Source organism: Carassius carassius, chromosome 35 (genome assembly GCF_963082965.1).
Source record: "Carassius carassius chromosome 35, fCarCar2.1, whole genome shotgun sequence".
NCBI classification, from domain to species: domain Eukaryota; kingdom Metazoa; phylum Chordata; class Actinopteri; order Cypriniformes; family Cyprinidae; genus Carassius; species Carassius carassius.
Window position 1 is genome coordinate 28987972 of NC_081789.1, and position 26094 is coordinate 29014065.

The 26094-nt window shown below is 40.2% G+C and overlaps 1 protein-coding gene across 5 annotated transcripts in view; it reads left to right on the forward strand.

Annotated features, from left to right (window-relative positions):
• LOC132116493 (PH and SEC7 domain-containing protein 3-like) overlaps positions 1-16779 on the forward strand; it is a 110869-nt gene extending 94090 nt beyond the window's left edge. For all 5 annotated transcript variants that reach the window (XM_059525374.1, XM_059525375.1, XM_059525376.1 and 2 more), the window contains 6 exons: positions 8513-8703; positions 11259-11329; positions 12691-12848; positions 13058-13202; positions 13295-13438; positions 15362-16779. In XM_059525374.1, coding sequence (XP_059381357.1) covers positions 8513-8703; positions 11259-11329; positions 12691-12848; positions 13058-13202; positions 13295-13438; positions 15362-15562 — 910 coding nt within the window. In that variant the 3' untranslated portion in view covers positions 15563-16779. The remainder of the gene's footprint in view (positions 1-8512; positions 8704-11258; positions 11330-12690; positions 12849-13057; positions 13203-13294; positions 13439-15361) is intronic.
• Positions 16780-26094: the final 9315 nt, after the last annotated feature.

Consider the following 26094-nt stretch of genomic DNA (forward strand, 5'->3'; position numbering starts at 1 on the left):
TAAAGCAAGACGAAACCATGGATTACATTGATTGTAGAACAGCTAAGAGCCACAGTTAGGCACGGCATGGAGCATCACTGATTCATGAATGATTTAAAGGAGCGCTCCGGGTAAATACAATTTAGGCTTTGTTAACAAGAGTGTGACGCTAACAATGGAGGACAGGAGGCAGATGCAAGTAAAGGTAGTTTATTGACAGGAGTTGTGATGGATGAATGCTGGTGAGTGACGCAGGAACCACGATGGCAGCACAGACCGGTGGGTAGGTGATTTGAGTGCGTTGGTAGCGATGACGGTGGGGGTAGATCGCTGATCCGTGGTGATAATCCGTGAGTGACTGTGATAATCCAAAGTAGACCGAAACAGGAAACAGGGCAAGGACAGGAACACAGGAGCACGAACAGACATCAACACATGGACCTCAAACAACGATCTGACAAACAGGAGACGAAAGACAGGGCGTTAAATAGGCGGTTGGAATGAGATGCACCTGCCGCTGATCAGGCGATCAGTGGCCACACCCACATGAACCAATCAACATGACATAACATGACTACAGCTGGAGACGGTGCATTCACGAACCGTGACAGTACCCCTCCTCCTAAGGACGCCTCCTGGCGTCCCCAGAATCTCTTACCTGTCGATTGTAATCATCGATAAGGGAGTGATCCAGGATGTCCCTAGCAGGTACCCAACTTCTCTCCTCTGGACCGTAACCCTCCCAGTCCACCAAGTACTGAAATCCGCGTCCCCTCCTTCTAGAGTCCAGAATACGATTTACCAAATAGGTGGTCTCCCCATCTACGAGACGCGGCGGGGGAGGGACCGGGGTAGGCGGATTAATGGGAGAATGAAATACGGGCTTAATTTTGGACACATGAAAGGCGGGATGAATTCTCCTGTACGTAGGAGGGAGTTTAAGGCGGACTGCCACCGGACTAATGATTTTGGTGACAGTAAACGGGCCAATAAATTTGGGAGCCAATTTATTAGATACGGACCGGAGAGAATATTCTTGGTTGAAAGCCACACCTTTTGACCCACGACGTATATGGGAGGCTTAGACCGGTGGCGATCGGCCTTGGCCTTGGTGCGCGCCCCCACTTGGAGTAGAGTCTCACGGGCTCTGGTCCAAGTGCGGTGGCACCTCTGGACGAAGGCGTGAGCGGAGGGGACCGCAACTTCGGATTCCATACTGGGAAAAATAGGTGGCTGGTAACCTACACTACACTCAAAAGGAGATAGGCCTGTAGCTGATACTGGTAAGGTATTGTGGGCGTACTCCACCATAGACAATTGTTGGCTCCAGGAGGAAGGATTCTTGGAGACCAAACATCGCAACACCCTTTCCAAATCTTGGTTGGCTCTCTCGGTTTGACCATTGCTCTGGGGGTGAAACCCTGAGGACAGACTTACAGTCGCTCCCAGTAGTCTACAGAATTCTTGCCAAAATTTAGCCACAAATTGGGGTCCCCTGTCGGAAACCACGTCTATCGGGAGGCCATGTAAACGAAAGACGTGGTCTACGACGGTCAACGCTGTCTCCTTGGCTGAGGGTAATTTGGGCAAGGGAATAAAGTGGGCCGCCTTCGAGAACCGGTCCACCACGGTTAAAACTACCGTGTTGCCCTGGGAGGGCGGGAGGGCGGTAATAAAATCTAGAGCGATGTGGGACCAGGGTCTCAAAGGAACCGGCAGCGGTTGGAGTAACCCATCAGGGGGCCGATTGGAAGTCTTACCAGTGGCACAAACCGAGCAAGCCAAAACAAAACTGTGAATGTCGCGAGCCATAAGTGGCCACCAGAATCGTTGCTTGACTAAAAATCTAGTACGATTAACCCCTGGATGGCAAGCTACATTTGAGCAATGTCCCCACTGGATAACGTTGGACCATAATCCCTCCGGCACAAATAAACGGTTCTGTGGGCACCCGGGCGGAGGCGTTACCCCTTCTAAGGCCGTTCTGACCTTCGATTCGATCTCCCATGTGAGAGTGGAGACCACTAATGTCTCAGGAAAAATACACTCGGGAGTGGACGGGCGTTCGGAATGGTCAAAAATACGCGACAAAGAATCGGGTTTGATATTTTTGGAACCCGGGCGGTACGAGATAGTAAAGTCAAAACGTCCGAAAAAAAGGGCCCACCGAGCCTGCCTGGAGTTCAACCTCTTGGCGGTGCTAATGTACTCTAAATTCTTGTGGTCAGTCCATAATATAAAAGGAACCCCCGATCCCTCTAACCAGTGTCGCCATTCCTCCAATGCCATCTTAACTGCCAACAATTCTCGGTTACCAATATCATAATTTCGTTCTGCCGGAGATAAACGATATGAAAAATACGCGCAAGGGTGGACCTTGTCGTCTAAGGGAGAACGTTGAGATAACACCGCTCCTACCCCCACCTCTGATGCGTCGACCTCCACCACAAACTGACGTGTAGGGTCAGGGGTAATCAGAATAGGGGCTGAAATGAAACGGCTCTTCAGTTTGGCAAACACAGCCTCAGCTGTGTCCGACCACCTGAACGCAGTCTTGGCGGAGGTCAAGGCGGTCAGAGGTGCGGCTAGTTGGCTGAAGTTGCGAATAAAACGCCGGTAGAAGTTAGCGAACCCCAGAAACCTCTGTAGGGCCTTACGGGAATCTGGGCTTGGCCATTCTACCACAGCCTTAACCTTCTCGGGATCCATGCGTATTCCCTCAGTCGACACGATATACCCCAAAAATGGAATTGACTGTGCATGAAATTCGCATTTCTCCGCCTTGACAAAAAGCCCATTCTCTAGCAACCTCTGAAGCACTCGTTGGACGTGCTGCACATGTTCCTGGAGAGAAGAAGAAAAAATCAATATGTCGTCCAGGTAGACATAAATGAACTGATCGATCATATCTCGCAGCACGTCGTTGACGAGTGCCTGGAAGACCGCTGGGGAGTTGGAGAGCCCAAAGGGCATAACCAAGTATTTCAAAGTGCCCTCTGGGGGTGTTAAAAGCGGTCTTCCATTCATCCCCCTCCCTGATCCGAACCAAATGATACGCATTGCGTAAGTCCAGTTTTGTGAAAATTGACGCTCCCTGCAACCTCTCGAAGGCCGAAGACATCAACGGCAAAGGATAAGTATTCTTTACCGTGATGTTGTTCAGTCCCCGGTAATCAATACAAGGTCGCAGAGATCCGTCCTTCTTTCCCACAAAAAAGAACCCCGCCCCCGCAGGAGAAGAGGAAGGGCGGATGAATTTAGAAGCTAGAGAATCAGAAATATATTTCTCCATAGCCTCCCTCTCTGGAACAGAAAGTGAATAGAGCTTGCCCTTAGGCGGAGACTTACCTGATAGTAAATCTATGGCACAGTCGTAAGGACGATGCGGAGGAAGAGAAGCAGCCCGAGACTTACTGAACACTTCCTTCAGATGGAGGTACTCAGCGGGCACGTTAGACAAATCCACCGCCTCCTCCTGCAACACAGACACAGACGGACAGGCAGACACTAGACAAGACTCATGACACCTTTTACACCAAGACAAGACAGAGTTAGAGAGCCAGTCAATGCTAGGGTTGTGGAGGAGGAGCCAAGGGTGTCCGAGGACAATGGGTGCCAGGGGAGAGTCAAGGATGTGAAAAGAGATGGTCTCGGAGTGATTGCCAGAGGTGATGAGTGTAATGTCTTCAGTGATGTATGATATGGTGGGAAGTTGCTGACCAGTGAGGGCGTTAACCGTGATGTGGTGCGGAAGAGGTCTGAGGGGAATGTGGAGCTTGTGGGCTAATGTGCTGTCCATGAAGTTACCCTCTGCCCCGGAATCCAGTAGTGCCTGACAGTGATGTGTCTGTGCTGACCACCGCAGCCATACCGGGAGGAGCGTAGAAGATGATGGTGATGATGATGATGATGATGAGGTCTTCTCGGCGGAGATCCCACCCGATAGTAGCCTCATACGTACTACCGGGCCTGGCCTTTTACCGGACAGGCGAGGGCTTGATGTCCGGCTCCCCCGCAGTAAAGGCAAAGGCCCAGGGACCTCCGCCTCTCCTTCTCCTCCCGGGAAAGCCGAGCTCGCCCTACCTGCATGGGCTCGTGATCGTAGACGGGGCTGGCCACGTCCCCGCCGCTGAACCGCACGTCTGCCGGTCCCCTGGATGGGGTGTTGAGTTGCCCCCTCCTCTCCATCCGTGCCAGACGTGCATCGACCCGAAGGGCCAGCTCAATAAGTCCATTGAACGACGGGGGAAGGTCCAGGGCGTAGATCTCCCTCTGGACGCGGTCAGCCAGCCCATGCAGGAACATGTCCCACTGCGCCTCCTCGTTCCAATGGCACTCCGCCGCCAGGGTCCGGAACTCGATGGAATAGTCCGAGACGGATCTCTCGTGCTGGCGTAACTCCGCCAGCCTCCTGGCCGCCTCCCGTCCTGCGGCGGCCCGATCAAAGACCCGTCTCATCTCGGCGGAGAGCGCCTGGAACGAGGCGCAGCATGGGTCCTGGTTCTCCCACACCGCTGTTCCCCACAATGCCGCCCTCCCAGAGAGCAGGGTCAGAACGAAGGCCACCTTGGCCCTCTCACTGGCGAAGGTTCTAGGCTGGAGGGCAAAATGCATATCACAACGGTTAAGGAAAGCTCTACAATAGTCGGGCTCACCCGAGTACGCTTCCGGAATCGGGAGGCGTGGTTCCAGCTGGGAGGGGGCCTCCGATGGTGCTGGTGGAACAGGCGGTGGGAGTGGCGCAGTGGGAGCTCGTAATAGCTGGAACTGTTGGGTGAGCTCGGACACCTGCGTCACTAACGCCTGAACCGCGCGACCAGTGTCGTTAAGAGTCCGCTCCTGGGAGTCCATCCTCCGAACACTGGCGCTGAGGAAAACTTCGAGGGAGGAAGGTTGATTACTCGCTGCCTCCATGTGGGTCAGATCATTCTGTGACGCTAACAATGGAGGACAGGAGGCAGATGCAAGTAAAGGTAGTTTATTGACAGGAGTTGTGATGGATGAATGCTGGTGAGTGACGCAGGAACCACGATGGCAGCACAGACCGGTGGGTAGGTGATTTGAGTGCGTTGGTAGCGATGACGGTGGGGGTAGATCGGTGATCCGTGGTGATAATCCGTGAGTGACTGTGATAATCCAAAGTAGACCGAAACAGGAAACAGGGCAAGGACAGGAACACAGGAGCACGAACAGACATCAACACATGGACCTCAAACAACGATCTGACAAACAGGAGACGAAAGACAGGGCGTTAAATAGGCGGTTGGAATGAGATGCACCTGCCGCTGATCAGGCGATCAGTGGCCACACCCACATGAACCAATCAACATGACATAACATGACTACAGCTGGAGACGGTGCATTCACGAACCGTGACAAAGAGTTTATGGCAATATGTCAATTACCACAGAAAAGTTTTTAACAATATATTTTTTTACAACATGTGGTTGTAAAAATAACAAAATAAACATTAAAACACACTGTTTGGAACATACTGAATAAACACAAGACTTTCATATACATGTATGACTGAAGTAATATTGTGGTAATCAACGTAATGCCAAAATTATGCCAAGTTGAATTTGTGTTGAGCTTGGAATATTTCTTTATCTCAAAGAAGACACTGATGTAATGAGGGCACTGGTGTGTGTTCATAAAGTATTTTACAATGGCTTAGAATAAATTTAACTAAATTCACTGTCCAGACAGGTCACATCAGGTATTTTCCACTTATAATACAAAATGTATTTCAAACAGGTATAGATATTTTAAAATTAGTTTTAGAATGGTCTGAACATTTCTGGTTTTGTTCAACCCTTGCTCTTGAGCGATTGAATTGTGTGGTCTAGATTCTGTTTTATAGTGATTCCTTTGATTTTTTTTTTTTATGTATTCACAAATGTTCCTTAGTGAAAACCTAGCAAAAGCTACAGATGGGATTTTAAATTACCTTAAGAACAGAAAGCGAAGCTGTGCTTAACAATGGTTTAGCATATTGAAATAATACTTGGCATATGCCATTGCCATCTTACCCTGAAGCTACCTGAACAGTATGGGAACAACGCCACATACTGGCCAAGAAATCTAATTAAAGATGGAAATAACGTGAGTAATTACAATAGGGATGTCAAGTCGTGAGAGTGGTCCCTGTAGATTTCTATAGCCCAAGTTAATTCAATAATGAAGTCGACTGTGAATACAAGTGCGGCTGTATCTTGGCAGTGCTTTTGCATATTAAAGTGACCTGGGACCATGCCAAGAGGGCCGCTTTCTCCTTTTTCACCAAAATAGTGCCTTCTTAGAACCAGCGTAACATATTGTCACTGACTTAAGAGCCGGAGAGTAATGCAACTGACTATATAACCTCCTAACCAAGAGCACTGGGGTGTAGCTGGATGATTTTAAGGGCTGGAACAGACGGGGGAGTAGGAGCACATATTGATCCAATGGAGGTTGTCTGCACATCAGCCGTTCCAGTGGATCTATAAGGGGTGCAGAGCGGCCAAGAGCAATATACTGTATACAGTCACAAGGCCCGTAATTCCTACTTACACCCCAGCATGCAGTCTTTGTGTACAAGTCTTAAGAGTTTGAGAACATGTTTAAACACCAAAGTCGTTCATTACATTTATATATATTTTCTTGGGATAAAATGGTTAATAAGTAGTTAATTGGTCTGGCCCTGTCCCATGTAAATCGGAGTGAACTTTACAGAATTGATTGTAAATATTAAAAGGGCATCATACCCCAAAGAAGGACATTTCAGAGGACCCTTGTCAAATAGTCATTGCAAGTAAGGTTACAAAAGCACTTTGAAGGCTTTACTGCTTCTCTGACCTACAGTTGAATAATAGTGGAGCTTCCTTTCAGACTTACATTCTGGTATGTTTGGCAAAAAGCAAACGTTGCTTCTTCAGGAGAATCTGAAGTCTAGTTCTAGTTTTATTGTGTGTCAGTCTTTCCTAATTGAAAACTGTATCAGTTGCTTGGTATTAGGCAAGCAGGTTTGATGAGCCAGTGGAAACATATGTAACGTTTGCCGGTCAGTGGCACCTGTGAATTTTTGGCACTGGTCAATAGCTGTAAATAATTGGCTCATTTAGAAAAGTTTGCAGCTTGCGGGTTAATTTCATATGGTATAAAACTTGTGCTAAGTTTTAGAAACAGAAACAGAGCAATACTATGCTAAGTATTGCTCTGTTTCTGTTGTGCAGAAAGTGTGCAGCCTTATTTCATTAGACGTTTTATTAAAATGTGGAAAAGTGCAGTCAGTTCACATAGATTGCATATACATACAGAACCATTCATTCATGTCTAGCTCTGTTTATTTCTCATCTTGCTGAAATACTCTGCCTCCATCATCATTTATCTGGGGTTTTATAGGGTTTGCTGGAGTGTGGAGAATGAGCACTACGTATAGAGAGGGAGAATGAAATAGCCTGCAGTTGAAATGAGGGTGAAATGAATTGTTTTCTGATTTGAATTATGTTGATTGTTTGTTTTGTGGGTAGGTAAATCTCACCAGCCTGTTAATGGTGTGATTCAGCTTGAGTAAGTGGAAGGGAACTTCTAAAAGGGTCATTTATTTACCGAGACAAGAGACACTGCTGTGAGCCTGTCTGCCAGTTCTGACTAACTCTACTTGTTTCTTATTTCAGTATTTCTTCATGTTTTTCTTTTTTCTTTAAAGAATATTTTGTGTGATCCTTCTTTACATAAAGGGAGTCTTTGTGACATTAGTCGAGAGTCAGGTGGCGTCAGAAATGCTCAAAGAAAGCAATAGTCTCAAGTTTCAAACATATTACTGCAAGCTAAGGTAAATGGCTACTATTGGGATTGTTAGTGTCCTAGCAACGTTTCCAATCACAATGAATTTTACTGATGGCACTGCATCAGAAAGCTTCATTAATCCAGAAGAGACAGCGTTTCATCATAACTCATGATTCTACGGTGTTTGACTTCATAATAACTCAGTGAGATGGATTATTAAATAAAAAGCACAAGCATCAATTGCCATACGGGATGAGGATAGCAGCATCACAGAAGTCGACTCAGTAAAAGTTGCATATAGAGCAGGAAAAGTTCATTGGATTTAAATCCATTGTATGGATACAAACTGGAGTGTGCATACCAAAACAGATGTCCTTGCCATCGATCAAGATGCATGAATTGTCTATAATTTGTTTACTGTCATTTATCTGTCATGCAAAAGAGACCATTTTTAGCAAATTACATTTATTGATTTTTCCTGCTTTTTATTTCCACAAATGTCAGGTGGCCACATAATAACAGATGTGCATTACTGTATGTGTCAGTGGTCAGTGTGTTTGTGCAGGGATTCCTGCAGTGGTGTTGAAGGACTGTGGACTCTCCCACACATCAGTCTCTTACAGAAAAGTTTCCACGGCTTTCCATTTAACACAACCTGTTCAGACCCCCACTACATACACTTCATACATTGTCAGGGCTGTGGAAGAGTTGTCATGCATGAAGGTTGATAGGATATGTGTGTGTGTGTGTGTGTGTGTTGTAGTGATGGAGATGAGCTGAAGAAGTCTCTGTCTGAGCTGGCGGATAAGAACCATCACTCTCACACTAAGAGCATCAGTCGCATCAGCAGCGGCAGTAACCCGTTCCTGGACATTACCCATGACCCCAACGCTGCTGTCTACAAAACTGGCTTCCTGACCCGCAAAATCCACGCAGACATGGACGGGAAGAAAAGTAAGATTTAATCCAGAGTTCATTTGAAATATCTCCAATACAACAACTGCTCGATTTGAGCAGCCACTCAATGATTTTGAAACGGTTTAAAACAAATTACTGTGAAATGTGTATAGTTTAATTTAATTGTTCAAACTAAAATACCATGATTTATTTATTTGATAAAGAATAGCAGTTTTCAACTAAAGACTTTTGTTTAGCAGGTCAGGCCATTCAAATGACTTATAACTAGTTTTTACAAAGCATTTCAATTTATTGTTTCTTTGTGTAATTAAAAGTCTTCTTCATAAGCACTTAATATTTATGACTCTTCATAACCTAAGCTTCTGGGTATGCAGAGAATGATGGGACAGAACATTAAATAAATGCTGTGTAATGTGAACGAGGATAAAGCAGGTGTGATTCAGTGCTTTGGCAAGCACACATGGTGAAATGGGATTTTGGCTGTAGTCTCTCATATACTATGTCCACTTATTTTTCCTTCCTAATGAGATTCTAGAGTCTCTAGAAACCTGCTGAGCTGTTGTGTCTGTTTAAAGACACGTACCGATTACAGCTCGTCCTGCAAAAAACATTTCAAAACCTGTCTAAAAGGATGCTTTCAACAACTATGCATAGTTCTGTTTTTGTATTATAAACACTACCATGCAGAAGTTTTGGTTCAGTGAGATATTGAAATAAATTTATACTTTTATTTAGCAAGGAATGCATAAATTGCTTAAAAGTGGCAGTAAAGACATATGTTATGATTTTTATATATAATGATAATAATATAATAACATTTTTTATTTCCACAAATATGAAGCAGCACCTGTTTTTAAAATTGTCCGAAAATGGTTCTTGAGCAGCAAATCAGCATTTTAAAATGATTTCTGAAGGATCATGTGACACTGAAGACTGGAGTAATGATGCTGAAAATTCAGCTTTGATCAAAAAACAGTCAATTACAGGAATGAAATACATAGAAAACAGATATTTTGAGTTGTTTTATTCCATGGTCTGTCAGTATACTTGATGCATTAGAGAGAACCGTTTAAAACACAGGTAGGTCCAAGTCAGTTTAATCACTTTTCTACTGTATATTAATGCACTGCTTTCCTTGATGCACACACACACACACACACACATCACTCGCATATAAACACAGTGAGAGGGAGAGAGGTCGGAGATTTGCAAATCATGCCGCGCACACACAGAAACATATTGTTGGGGCTGCCCCGTCACTTTAATTAACAAAATAGCATAGATACTAGATCACTATATTATATTTCTCAGCTAAAATTGAAGTAACTAAACAGCTTCATTGTTTGTAGAGAGATGCACAGACACCAGTAACTCACGCACACAACCCTGTCATCTCTCTCTCTCTCTCTCTCTCTCTCTCTCTCTCTCTCTCTCTCTCTCGATAATTAATTAAAATAAATGCTATAATTCATTCAAATAAATGTGGTATCTGTATCTGGTTTGAAGTGGGCAGAATGCTGTACCTAACGAGCTGTAACTGACTGAAATAACCATTCTTATCCTTCCGGTTAAATATTGCACTGCCAACAGGTTTTAGTTGTCAAGAGTGGAAAAAGACCATGGAATAAGAGGGATAATCATTGGCTTGCCACTTTACGTCAGGTGGTTCTTTTAAAATCCTTTAATGCACAGCAAGCTGTTGATTATCCCTTACATACTATTTTACAATATTACTGTTTTTAACTATTCTTGATCTATAAATGCTGCCTTGGTGAGTGAGAGACTTCTTTAAAAAACATTTTTTAAATCTTATACCGTTGTTTGAACACATCTAACAGGGTAAACTGAAGTGGTTACCTTCTGCCCTCCCCTGATGTGTGATTTACAGTCCAGCTGTGGCAGAAGAGTTTAGTGGACATACCAGCCGTGCCAATGCGGTCTAATGAGCGTGTCCCTGGGTTATTACAGTCAGGATAAAAACAGCAGGGCTTTACTGATCTGATGCATCGCAGGCTGAGAGCATTCAGGCCAGGGTCCCAGAGGTGCCATCAGCGCACTACAGAGAGCTCAGTCTGTATGGGGTGTGAAGGATTTGGATGCTTCCCAAAACTCCTATAACACAGCTGTAAATAAAGCTGTTCTTCAGAGACACTATCAAGGGAAGCATTTGACAGTAGAAATGCAAGTAATGCACTTCAGAGGAGGAACACGTAGTGACATTTCAAACTGTATGAATTTCGGACTTCAGTTGAAATCAAATGGAGGAGTTATTTTCCAAACTGTGAAAGTGAAATGAAGCAGATGCTGCCGAGCTCCATAAAGCACTACAAAACTAGCCCATGCTACTTTTATGTGTGTGTTGAAACAGATTATGATAAGTATGAGATTTGACAGCTACAGTAATTAATAAGGCATAGTATCTTAAATTTGGGTATGTTCCTCACACAAAGCAAATGCCTTCAGAAGACTTGGAACAAGTTAGGATACCTGTAATGATGTTTGTGTCCTTTTAACATGAACTGTTAGTGAATAGAAAATAGGAGCATATGATAATTGTGAATAAATGATGTTATTGTATTTGTATTCTCTAGCACCAAGAGGGAAACGAGGCTGGAAAACCTTTTATGCCGTTCTGAAAGGCATGATCCTTTATTTGCAGAAGGTTTGTTTATTCTCTCTTTCATTTTCCCCTCTCGCACTGCTGATTAATCAGATTTCCATCGTTTCCCACAAACATCAATAACGATTCAGTTTCTCCTCGACGAGGTTCAGATGTGAGACGTAATCACATTGATTAATTTATTTCAGGTCTGGCAAACCTTTTTAGAGCCCATCAAAGAAAGAAGCGTTTTAGCCCATTACAATAGTTTATTTATGTGCTCCATTTGAACTTGCGTTAGTTGCTTAGCTGTGCAGTCATGCAAAAGTCACAAGAATGAAATATTGGCGCAGAAGCAGGCAGTACCTGTGCATATAATTTTGTGCTGGTGACTGATTGTATCCACAGCTGCAGGTTTCAATGGCATTAGAGCTAATGATGTGCCATTAACCCATGTGCGGCAATCACACCAATGACTGTCATCAGAGAAACAGGAAATGTGCTGCATAGCATTCTCAGTCTCATTTCACACAGACCTTTTACTTTGAAGGAAAAGAACACACTCAAGTGCAAACTGAGTGTAATGTTCTCACAATCTTAATTGCATGTTCATTGCAATTAAATAAAAATGTATTGTAGTTTAAATATTAAAACGGTCTGAACTTCAGAGTGGTTTTTGAAGACGTAAATACTGTACTTTAAATCTTCATATGTAATTTCATTATTACTTGTATTGTCTTTGACATATAGTTCAAGTATACTGCGCAATGTACCGACAAGCATTTATAGAGAACTAGAATATACTTTAATATCATTTCTATTGACACTTGAATGTCATGTATTTAAATTTATCGGTAATTACACATTTGCAATGAAGTTAAAATATATAAGCTTTAAATGAAATATCAAATTAGACTACAGTTAAAATTACATGTACTTTAGTACCTTACTAAAGTAAACTTTAGTATTACCTCATAATTGGAGTCTGTTAGCTCCTCCCCCTCCGCTACGTAATTAAAGTGTGACAGTTGAGCTCATGTAGTGTCCAACACTTTGCACTTAGTTTTTTCGGTGCATCATCCATGTATTTAAAGTGCACTTTCCCTTTTGGGAATTTTCTTTGAGAACATGCTACTTGCACTATTTATACGAAATAGCATAGCATAGTGCAAAAGTACACAACTTAGGACACACCTTTAGATTTAAAAGGTAAATATTTCATTTAAAATTGCTACAAAGTGCATTTTGAAGTGTGATAAGAAACGGCCACAAAAGTATAATTTCTTTAAGTAAACATCACAACTTTCTATTGTGTTGTCTCTGTAAAAGGCTTGAAGTTTTCAGATGTGCAGATTTGTTTAATTCCTTGGATTCCCATCCCTGTCCGTGTTCATCATTTGTCCTGTGTGTGCATGCTCCTGCAGGATGAGTTTAAGCTGGAGAAGGCCCTGTCAGAAGATGACCTGAAGAACGCCATCAGCGTGCACCATGCTCTCGCCATCAAGGCGATGGACTACGAGAAGAAGCCCAATGTTCTCAAACTCAAGACTGCTGACTGGAGAGTGTTCCTCTTCCAGGCCCAGTAAGAGCAGCAGCACTTTCAGAAACAGGCCTGCAACTCTGAACACTAATTTCATGCTTCAGTTCAGGCTCAATTAAACCTCATTATCTCTTCCGTTGGTTTGCCTGCAGACCTTTTATTTCTTCGTAAGGCTGACTGCTCTCATCCTGTGAGTTTGCACGACTGTAGCGTGGTCTTCTTCATATGAACGTCCCATCTCTTCTCTGTAGGAGCCCCGAGGAAATGGAGTCCTGGATCAGAATAATCAACTCAGTGGCGGCCATGTTTTCCGCCCCATCCTTCCCCGCTGCCATCGGCTCTCAGAAGAAATTCAGCCGTCCGCTGCTGCCGGCGACCACCACCCGAATGTCTCAGGTGGGTCTAAAGAGTGCTGTTGATGGCACGTGCCGTGTCTGTCTGAAGCCTTTGAATACTTCTGCTCATTTGATGTGTCTGTTGTGTTACAGGAAGAGCAGCTCAAGTCCCACGAGGCCAAGCTGAAGCACGTCTCTACAGAATTAGCCGAGCACAGATCCTATCCGCCAGATAAGAAGGTCAAAGCCAAAGAGATCGATGAGTACCGCTTGAAAGAGCACTACCTGGAATTTGAGGTAGACGTCGTTGCCTTTTATGATGCTAGAGACACAATTAAGCAGATCATTTGCTCGGCCGTATTTCCCCCCGCTCACTCATATTCATTGTCTTTGACGTTCCTCATCTAGGCTGTTAAGAAAGAAATTGTCTAGATTCGTTGGAAATGTGTAAAATTTTCTGCCTTTGATTGAATGCTCATTCATTCCTCTTATCGAGGCTATTTTTATAAAAATGGATTTAACAATATTTAATTTAAGGAGAATTTTTTTTTCTGTAACATTTGGTGTCACACTAGAGTAACACTTTCACTTAAGCTACATATGTTGAAATATTATGTTTATGTAACACATTTCAAAAAATAAAAATAAAGCAAAAGCATTGTTAAATGTATTAAATAAATCAAATCAACAGTATTCTGACTTGAAAAATCTACTATGAAGTTAATTAAAAATAAAACAACTTGTATAAAAATTCTTAAGCAGCATCTTTCACAAATAATTGGTTTAGAACCAAGTTCATTTTGGAAGGCCTGTTTTGAGCCCTATTTCTGGAAAGGGTCTTCTGCAATTGTAGAATTCAAAGAGAAGTAGCCTAGAATTATCAAATGACCCCAAACTTTTCAAATGTAGTTTAATTGCAGCTCTGTTGAGGGAGGCACTTGATCGGGTGTGAAATGCCTCGTCATCAAGCAATGTGTGTGAAAAATACAAAACTAATAAGTATACGAGATATGAAATACGAGAAACTAATAAAAATAGTTTAACATACGCATGTGGGTTTTTTACACTGTTATGGTAAATCCAGTGGAATTATCTAATTGATTAACATGATCTTAGTTTAGTTTTATGGATTTCACCGTTATAATGTGTAATGTGATAAACTCATTTATATTGCAGTGTATTAACCCTTCTTAATAAACTAGACCAATTACACATCCCCATAACATATATCCACTTCTGTGAGAAAAATAAATTAAAAAAATCTATTTTAAAGCCCTTTGGCCTGACAACATGATCAATATCCCATAAAAAAGCTGACAATTATCAACAGAGAATAGATTTCTGCTGAAATCAACTGTGAGCATTGCTTGAGTCTGTTTGTGGACTTGAAGGCAAGACACCACAGGTGAATAGGGTTCACAAAAGAGAATTGCTTTGTATAGCAAGTTTTACAAAATGTCCAGAACAAATCTGAACATAGGAAAACATCCCAAATTAAAAATTATTTCTTTTGTTGACATATTTGTTGACATATTATTGACCTTATATATTAAGAGTTAAAGGGTCATGAAACCCCATTTCAGCACTGGTTAGTTCTCACTAGGGTTTTAATAAATGCTAAAAACGTGGGCATGGTGCGGAGCGGAGGAGGGGAAGAGGGGAGACAGACAACACACAGCTTTGTGTTGTATTTTGCTTCCATTTAGTTAAAATCACAAATAAATTCGCAGTCATTTTCACTCTGTATCAAAAACATGTATATGAATCTGCTGTTGCACCTCAGAGAACTTTTAAGGCTTATTCTGTGGCATTTATATAAGCCTTTTGTGTGTCACAGAGCTGTAAAAACGGTTATGCTCACCAAGTGAATGAACTGTTAGGTTTTTATGGTGCATGTAAGTGCTGCTGAAGTTTCTGACTCAGTGTAGGAGAAAAAAATAATTTTGATAAAACTTATTTTAATTCAAACCTACTGATGCAAATACTTAAACAGTTAAATGTGTATTTTGGATGTTGTCGATCCATTAGTCTGAAGGACAAGACATGTTATGGATGCAAAATTGCCTGAAATCTCACAGTTAGCCAGTGCATGAAAAGCAGTGTCATGTTGTGAATAAATGAGCCTCTCACAAGGTGCCTTTGACTGAAGGTGCAGTAACAGCGAGGGCTTGTCTCAGATGCACGGTGGCTAATGATGGATTTTCTGAATTCTCTCTGAAGGAGAGCCGTTACGAGATGTACGTCAAGCTCCTGAAAGAGGGGGTGAAAGAGCTCTTGACGACCCGGGACAGTGACGCAGTGCTGAAGAAGTCTCAGTCCAGCCCATCTCTCAACCAGGAGTCCCAGCCGGCCAACGCTAAAGTCAAGCGCAACACGTCCGAGCGGAAGGACTACCGGCCCGAAACACCCAAGGTCACATAGACATCTCCTGCTTCCTGTCAGAGAGCCTCTGTATATCACGCGTGACTGTACTTTGATGTAATTTATTTATCTGCCGACAGCTGAATCAGAAAACTTTTGTGTAAAATGTAAATTGATCAATTGATTGGAAGTCGTAAATCTCCCTTGACCAGCCGGTGCTTGTGGAGCAAATAGTGTGGTTTTCTTTTTTATTCGTTAGCGTGTATCAATTTTGTAGTTGCACTTTATTTGACAGTACAGTCGTGCGCTTGCAGAAATGACTGAGTAAGATCAGGAAACTACAGGGGTTTAGGGTTAGATCCAGGGTTAGCACCTACTGTAGTTACTGTAGTTTCTATAGTATGTACAAGCGCAACAGCACTGTAAAATAAAGTGCCGCTGATTTCGTTCTGAGAACATGACTGTCTCTTCATTGTGCTGTTCCACTAATTTGCTTTTGAGAAGTATTTTTTTCAAGTTGAAACATATGCTAGACAGTAGATATAGTCTCACTCAGAGCGAGTTATTTTACTAGACTAAGGGTGTTTTCACACTTGGTCCTTTCCAGGGGCTGAGCGCGCTTCGCTTGATTTTTGTGCATATGTGAACACAACAAACGATCTCAGACCCCTCAGAACCGAACAGAGACCATCTGGGGAGGGGGTCTGAGTACAGTTCACTTTCAGCTACAGGTATGATTCGCTAAAACAACATGCATTGTGAACACAAATAGTCCCAGGCTCACTTGATTTTTCCTTTGGTGAATTACAATGTAGTTTGGCCATCAGATGTTTCCATACAAATCAGATGTTTGTAGTGGCAATGGGGATGGGAAGACAATTGCCATATAGCTTACTGTGATGATTAAAAAGGAAAAGATGATTTTTCACTCTTTTCTTAAAAATGGTTTGACATTTTAAAGGCTGTAATTTCATTTTATTTATATTTTTCTGCGAAAACCTGTATCTGAACTGTAAATCATTCTTTCTACATTCGTTTTACAGTTTAAAATGTTCGACATTGCCCCGCACCACTCATATGGCATTAATTTTAAAAAGTCTTAAATTTGAGCTTAAAAATCCTGCAGAAACCCTTTGTGTTACAAAATAAACACGATTACACAGACAAGAAAAACAATTCAAAATAAATATTACAAAGGTGTACCAAAACTAATATCTTTTGTCCAAAAGATAAGACTATTCCAGTTTTGGAGGCCATAATGTCAACCATTACACACTGAACTGGACTAGATCCAGAAAGTGACAATCTGAACACAATCTGAAGGAGGTCTGAGACACCATTACTGCTTAAGTGGCCCTTTCAGGAGCTGCGATAGTGCGAACACAAAGAAAACTGTGCTTTTTCTGAGTATGGGACACCATACTTGGCTGTATGTCACATCACTTTCACTTTTTTTTTCTCTTGTCCACTTAAAGGGGTCTGGGTTTGGTTCTTTTAAAGAGGACTCAAGTGTGAAAACACCCTAATAAACGTGGATCTGACTTGACAGCAGAGAGAGAGTTTGAGGGGTTATTTTCAGGATCCTTCAGGATTTCAGTGTATGGGTATGATGTGGCATATATCACGATAGCCTTTCGATTTTGTTGCGGATGAAATCCACTACCGATGTACACACCACCTTCTAACAAACCACCGGAAATATCTACTCACACACACACGCGCTTGTTAATGGATCGTATCAGCATGTCACAGCAATGGACCCAACTCTAAACAGATTATTTTCTAATGATGATTTCGAGATACTTGCTGAGTTACGGCATTTCAGACTGCAAGATGATGTTCACTTTAACGTCATCGGCTGCGCAGTTTGTGCCATTTATTTTTTTATCTGTTTGTTGAAGTAAAGAGTATACTTCTGCTTTTCCAGTAGTGTAAATGCCAATGCTCCTTTTGTGTATTTTATAATCTTATATATTTGAATTTTTATTTCTCAGTTCAGAACATTATTGTTGTAAAGATGACAGTAGTATTTATAGTGCACTTTATTAGTTCTTTTGACTCCTTTAGAGAGCTTTATAAAGGGTAGTGATATGTTACTTCATTATACAGGTTTTTCAAGCGTAACCAAATCTGTGGTTGGTTTTATTGAAGGTACACAGCCGAAGGTACATTTTCACTCGTGTGAAGTCGTGTTAGTTTGTCTGTGCTCCTGTGTTTTTGCCGTCATGTTTAGGTTGTTCGAATGCAGAGGTTTCTAGAAGAACTGAGAGCGTTTTGGTTTGGAACTGTTGCTTTTCATGATGCTGACCTTAAATTTAAGATGTCATTTTCATTACAGAAACAAAAACAATGACGTGAACACTATATGAATGTTCTACACTGTTTTTGCACATCAACAAAGCCACATCTATTTACTTATTTGAACATTTAAGGGTTTAAAAGAAATCTTTATGAAAAGCTTACAGATATTATTTGGAGTACCTTCTTGAGTTCCCGTCTATAATGACATTTTGTTTACTTGAAGTATTTTTAAGGACACTTTATTTTAGGTTAGAATTTGACAAATAGAAAGGATCATATTTACATTGTATTTTTGTCATTGCAAGCTCTTTCAACAGACTTTATAATGTTGCTGCGTCTTGTTTTTTGTTTTCTCTCTGTGAAATTGCAGGACGTATTATTAGTCTTGTCCAGTTCTGAACACAGAAGCACTTAGATGATGTTTATTTTTATTTATTTGTTGCTACTTTGAGAACAAAAGTTGTATTGTGTTTTTAGCAGTATATACAGTACACACTTAGAAATAATGTATACTACAAAACTGTCATCAGTATGAATGGTGATAAGAAGAGATCAGCTCTTCCTTTTATGTGCTACTATGTTTCATGTTTGATGTTCGCCGCTTTTCCAGACCAAACATGTAACGCTGGCACGAACCCTTTAATAGTGCACCTCCTACACAGACTTAGTACTTTTAAATTGTAATTTCATTTTATTATTTACATAGGATACAGAAAACAATAATACAGTCAGATGAAGTGTAATATAAAGATATGGGCATGCAAGTGCACTTTAGGGGGCAAAACAATAACTCAAATTAAAAAAACATCCGAAAGTGAGACTTGCCTAATTTCAAGTAGTCACGAGCTTTGAAATATCTTTCTTTGTCGTAATAATATTTCGACTGGAACACTCACTTTGGTTTTGACTTTTGTTTGTCAGTCTCCTGGGTGCAAATTTTCAATTGTGTGCGTTTACTTTGGCGAACCCTGTAATGTATGATCTCCTCTCAAAATGCAATTGTGTGAGTACTGAAGGAGTGCAGCTGGTTTTAATGCGCCTTAGCCATCAGTTGGACCATTTGCGGTCCAAACTCAGATATCGTGAATAACTTTTTTAGCTGTGATCCTGTACTACTCCTCTAAATCTGTAAATGTTGTTCAATATGCCTGTTGCCCTGTATTCAGAAGACTGGATGTACTGGTTGTGATCTCTTGGCATGAGCGTGTCTTACGCCTGCCCACAAAGATCAGGGACACAATGTTGGCTTCAGTGAATAAAATACTGTATTTAATCCTTTCATGCATCTGCGCTCGTTTTTAATCCACACATCTTCTGAAAGCAGCTCAAAGTTGAGCATTCTGAAGCCTCATCGCTGAAATGGTTCATGTATGAATCAAACAGCTAAAAAAAAGGCCAAGCATTATACACCACAGCTTGGACAGAGAAGGTCACATTGTAAACATGAAAGTCAATGTCATCTCCTGTTTACACTTTGCTCCTAAAGTCAACAATCCCAACTAGTGTTTTGGCAAAGTGGAGTAATAAATGCAACAATCACATACACTATAGAGGCTGCTGTATGGGTCTGAACAATAGACAGGATTACTATTATAATAACAATTAATTATGCATAATCACATGCAAGTAACCAGAAGTCAAATCCAAATACTAACCACAACCATATAGTAAGTACATGTAGTTAATTAATATTACACAGTACTTATATGTATAATTACACTCTAACAAGGACAACACCCAGTAGCACACTGTTTAAAAACATACATATTTTCCAGTTTATGGGACCTTTTGAGTCACCCTTGAGTTTTATCACTATGCATAGCAGATGTGAGCATCTGAAAATCTTGCTGTTAGTGTTGTATTTATTGTAAATCCATTCAATCTATCATTAGGGGTCCCAGTATACTGTATTCTTATGCAAAACAAATATGTTTGATAATCTTATTGTACATATTATTATAGATTATTAAAATTAGGAAGCATATTTAATCTGAACAAATGGAGGCACAAAAGACATACCATTAAAGGGGTCATATGATGTGAATAAAATTTTTCCTTTCTCTTTGGAGTGTTTCAAACTCTTGGTGCAACTTTAAAGTGGCAAAGAATGAAGTCTCAAATCCAAAGAGATATTTTTTATAAAAGTTAACACTTGTTCACCCCCCCCCCCCCCTAAAATAGCTCATTCAAGCACGCCCCACATGTCTACATCACTGTGTGGAAATATTTGTAATGTTTCCCAAATGTTCAAGCAAAGAAAGAAGGTGTTTCAGTAACACAGTTAATGTTGAAGCAGCCATGCCAGGGAGATGTGTGTGTATTTTTGGCCTTCTGAAAGTAGATGCATTTTTTATCTTTAAGATTACTTACAACAAAACAGCAATGCAATTTATTAATGACTGTTTCGTGAACATAGGAGAGGAGGTTATTCTGACATTGCTAGTAGGGTTGGGCACCGAAACCCAGTACCAATATGACACCGGTACCTATGGAACCGGAATACACCGATCCTAATCAGAATGCAGATTTCAGTGCCTCATTTCGGTGTCTCTGTGTATTCCTGAGCGATTGACTAAAATTTTTTTCCTGGTTCTCAGAAATGTACACTAGAAGCATGGGCATGGCGAGGATTTTTTAGCGGGGCTATATAGCATTTTAGCTCCATAAACTGTCCTCAAATTGCAAATTTGCGAAAATCGAGCCCTTAACACATATGAACACATACTTTAATTACACTTATTTAAATATACTTAATCTTATTATACAAACTTTCTTCATACACTACTGTGCAAAAGTCTTAGTCTTAGGCAGACTGTCATTCTGCTTGTGCATTCAAAAATCTCACTAGATTATTATTCAAATGAATGGCAAAATTAATGTTTGGAAATGTAAACTGATATTTCCTTCTGAGATACTAAAGCAAAAGATATACATAAATGGCTTAAAACCCTTTCTTGGGGTGAAAATACTAATGTGCCTAAAACTGTTCTTTACAAACGACATTGTTGCTACTTTATAAAGAATGAGCATCCAGTCATTCACAGAACTGATTAAAGACAGTGACAGACAGCACTCATCTTAACTAAATATCAGAGTGATTGACAGAGATACAGTAGAAACATTATGTGTGGTTTTGTATTAAACAATGACCCAGATCTTAAAATACATTTATTAGCCTTAAAGTAAGGGACGCTTGGGAAATGAGTGTGTGAATGCTATGGATTTATTTTAATTCTTTTGAATGTTCTTTAATGTTATCCTTTTTAGGCTTTACTTATTTATTTTTATAGAAGTATCGATTCAGGCACCGCTAAGGCACCGGTACTGTTTTAAAAGTATCGAAATGTCACCGATATCGTATAAAACTCAATCGATACCCAACCGTAATTGCTAGACAATCTGTTGCTTCTGTATCAGCTACTGTAAGTATGTTTTGTTATTAGTTTAAGTATTTGCTATAGAATGTTCAAATGCAGAGTTTTCCGTGTAGCATGTGTGTGTGTGTGTGAGAGAGACAGGGTCACACAGTGGAGTCAGTTGTCTTAGTGGAGTCACTATGTCTTGTGTACTGCAAACACATACAAGCTTCATCACTGTGTCACACCACTCTGTTCCCCTTCTGCGCTTGAAGTGATGGTAAAACTAAGAACATTATTAACTGTCTTTACATTTATTTTAAAAGAGGAAGCTCACGACTATGGAAAGGGGCGTTACATTTCTGACAAGAACCAATCACAATGCACTGGGTCAGCTGGCCAATCAGAGCAGACTGTTCTTGTCAGAAGGAGGGACTTTGTAGAAAACAACTTGTTTGAGAGAGGAGGAGCATTGAGGACCTACAGTAATGTACAGTATTTGAAAAATAATGTGTTTTTTGAACATTAAAGCATGTCAACTTATTCTGTTATACCAAACACGCAAAATAATGATCTTTAAAAAAGCATCATATGACCCCTTTAAACGAAAGCAGAGGGCTGAACTAAAGGTTCAAAAGAATAACAACAGATGGAGGAGGGTCTTGAGGAGGAATCTCATCACCTCCCACTTCAACTTTAATGGCACCCAGACAGAAGAAGCCTCCTTTGAAAGGATCATCATTAACAACAAGATGAAATGAAGCATGTATCTTCGCTTTTGCGTCACCTGATGTGGTCAGAACAGCTTCACGCTTTGCTTAAACGGGTGAGTGAGTGTTTTATGAAACCGGGCTCTGCTGATTGGAAACGGTTGCTTGGAAACCAGATAGCTGAGATGCTCTTCAGATGATGGAGACGGAGTCGAGGAGGGATAAGGAGCTAATGGACAGGAAGCGTGATGTCAAGAAGGACATCTGTGTGGATTTACTTCATTCCACAAGCACTCTGACATTTATGTTCTGTTTACCTCAAAGTAAAGAGCTGTTAACAGTGTCACAGTTGTATGAGTGAAATTAAATTTACATAATACACAAAGTCTCCTATGTGTTCCTGGTATGTTCTTATTGTCATATTTAGTATCTTATTGAGGATTGTAATTCATGCAAAAGTGATGACATAAATAAACACTCTTAGCAATGTTCTAATCATATGTGCCATGTGAGATGCTAAGTGTATCTGTTCATTCATTTAATGTGTGTCGATAGCAGACACATGATCAAAGTCAAGCAGAGTGCTGGTCGTCGTGCAAGTGGCCAAATGTGCTTCCAGTAATTACCTACACATGTTGCCACTAGCAACCAAATCCAAACCATGCATTTTCTTTACTTATAATTTGCAGCAGCTATATACTTGCAGAGAATAACATTTGACACCTCTTTCTTGTCAGATAACTTAGTTTGGTTTACACTTTTTCTCTTTCAGAACATGCTGAATATAATCTAGATTTTGAACGGTAATACAATGCTATACGATCCTCTGATACATTTGTACATATGATAGAAACATCCATTTAATGCGCTAAATCAGTTTAAATAACATGAATGTACATAGATGACAACAGGCATGAGAACTGTGCTGCTTTATATACAGTACCGTTCAAAAGTTTAGGGTTAGTAATCATTATAATTTGCTGATTTGCTGCTCAAGAAACATTTCTGATTATTATCAATGTTGAAACAGTTGTGCTGCACAATATTTTTGTGGAAACCATGATGCATCTTTTTCAGAATTTTCTGATAAAAAATAAAAAAATGGTATTACCTTCAAATATTCACATTTAATTGGCAAAAATCAAGCTTTCATTGAAGTAAGACATGTTATGAATTCATTGATCCGTACTGAATCTCCAGAAGCTGGTGCTTCTCTTCTGTTCACTCATTTTCTACAGGGTTCAGACCAAAGGACTGGGACGGCCATAGCACAACATTCATTTACTGCTCACTGACCTCTTTTGGTGTTTATTTTGATGTTTGTTTATGGACCATTGTCCTGATGGAAGATCCAACCATGACCTTTCATAAGATTTCTAGCAGACTCAGAGCGGTTTAGATTTTTTTATCTGCTGGTATTTGATCAAATCCATGATGCTATATATCTAAACAAGATGCAGAACCTACAGAAAACCTTGTGCACATAAAGATCAAGTCGTACTGAGCAAAGACATGAATTTCTGATGCTCTGTAGCTACACTCTGCCATTTCCAAAGAAAGATGAAGGCTGTGACAGTAATGATGATGAGAGCTTGTTTACGTCTAATCTCTTCCTGTCAGTTTTTTATTAGCTTGAATGGGAATAAATGCATAGATTTTGTTCATTTGTACAACTATTGTGTACTGACAGTACAGTTTTAGAATATTAGTGTACAATACAATAAAATAAAATGAAGATAAAAAATAATAATAATAAAATTAAATAAAATCTAAAGCACTTATAAATATTTAAATGTTTTAACTTTATTACCCCATTGAACCATATTTGTCAAGTTGCCAGACATAATTAGATATATTGCTGTCCATTTAAAATTGAGATTTCAATATAGTAACTACAGAGCCATCAGATCCCTAAAACAAAGAAGGTGTGGAAACACAGTTAAGTGTTAAATGAATAAATCTAGCTTTACCATTACAAACTAAGGATAACAGTGGGAACTGAATGAATGTCTCATCTGTGGATTGTTTAAAGTCATAAACAACATATCTCCATTATTCAGTAGTGGGCTGAGTGAGAGCAGACATTAGATGAGAGATGCAGTTATTAGTTTTGTTTGGTGAGTAGCTATTTATTGTGTTTGTGAAGTGCTCTTCACTTTGATTATAGGAATCGGAAATCTGTGAATCACGTAATAGTGAGCAATCAGTGCTGTAGTGTTTTACTCTGCCTTTACACAAACAGTATAAGCAAGCAAACCAAAGATCATGAAATAAAGTGGTAGGTGAACAAAACATGCTGTACTGACCTTTCTTGAGCATTTGTGAAATGTACAGGAAACTGGCTACGGTTTAAAAAATAAAATCACCACATTTATGAAGAAGACACACTAATATTAAACAACAGTCAGTTGTAACATTAATAAATCTGAACATTTCTATTTGAAACCTCTTTATGTAAATGCATGTACTGTTTGACAGACATGTGGTTTAGTGTGAAGCAATGTGTTTGTCAGGTGCTTCATGAGAGGATGCCGAGAGAAGGACTTCTCTGAAACACAAAAGGAGAATGAGCACTCAGAGTATTTCTGTTGTTGCCATGGCAGCAAACAGGTACATTATGACTCACTGGTCAACTTCATCTGTTGAAATACATCACAAATCACACGAGCAGTGTGCATCAGATGGACTGGGTTTTTTTTTTTTTACATTCAATTCATATTCATATGAACTTTGTATTGTTGTAACAGTTATAAAATATAATTAAATATAACTGTGACACAAACAGTTTGTGTCAATGTGACACAGGCAGGCATTATGTTTTCAGACACTGAAGTGAAAAGGAGCTGAGAGGCATGCTGTTACTGTTTTTATTTTTTCATTCAATACTCACACAAAGTTTCAGGAGTAACAATTTAAATATGGGAATGAATGCCCTAAATTATTAACCAAAGACTCGTTATATTTGGCGAATTTAATGAAACCACAGTCGACAGAGCCATTGTGTTTCGTTTTTATTTTGAAATCCATGACTGGTTTTCTAGGTCCTTACAAAGGAGGGGAAAATAAATAAAAAATACAGATTGTTTCATCAAAACCTATATGAGTAAAATCATTACATTTTTATTCACAGTGTTGCTATTTTGACATACACTCAATTAAAATATGGGCAAATAAATATCTAATTATTCTCATGCCTGATTTTTACCTTTAATTCTGCCTTTATCTGTTCAATTTACATTTACATTACATTTATTCATTTAGCAGACGCTTTTATCCAAAGCGACTTACAGATGAAGACAGTGGAAGCAATCAAAACCAACAAAAGAGCAATGATATATAAGTGCTATAACAAGTCTCAGTTAGCTTAAACACAGTACATGTAGCAAGAGCGTTTAAATAATATAATAAATAAAAAAAACAGATAGAATAGTCTTTTTATATAATTGTATAATAAATAAAAAGACAATAGACAGAATACAAAAAGATTAGAAAAGTAGTTAGATTTTTTTAAAGAATAGAATTAGAATAATATGAGACAGATCATTTGATTTAGCATTTTACATTAACAGCATTTTAAAAATATATAAAAATAATAATAAGACTGATATCAAAAGTCATTTATACAAGTTGTAGTAGTGAAATATAGGTGATCAGACTATAATAGAGCTTCATATTTAGAGTAATGTGTGATTATTTCCATATAGTTATTGGGGTCCTGGTGTCTCTTCAAGAGGACATCTAGAACTACTCTTAAATATTATACATTATACATCTCTCTTACAATCGTTAAACATTTGCGTGTGTTTCTATAGTGTTGAATGACGAGTGGCAAGGCAAATATTCTTTTAACAACAGTATCTTTACTATGAGAAATGCAGGAGTTCAACATGCAGTGTACAAACTTCAACAGCGTCGCACCAACAAGCGCATGCGCATAAACAAGTTTGAGGATCATAGTCCGCTCAGATTTAAAGCTACAGACCACAACATTTAAAGCTACATATAGTAACAATCCGCTTGCAAATACAGTAACTTCCACTGACCTATAATAGAGAGAGAGAGAGAGAGAGAGAGAGAGAGAGCGCGAGAGCGAGCGAGCGAGAGAGAGAGAGAGAGAGAGAGAGAGAGACAGAGAGAGACAGAGAGAGAGAGAGACAGAGAGAGACAGAGAGACAGAGAGATCAGCTATGGTAACTTCCCTTCGGATGGAGGAAGTGTCTGTGGT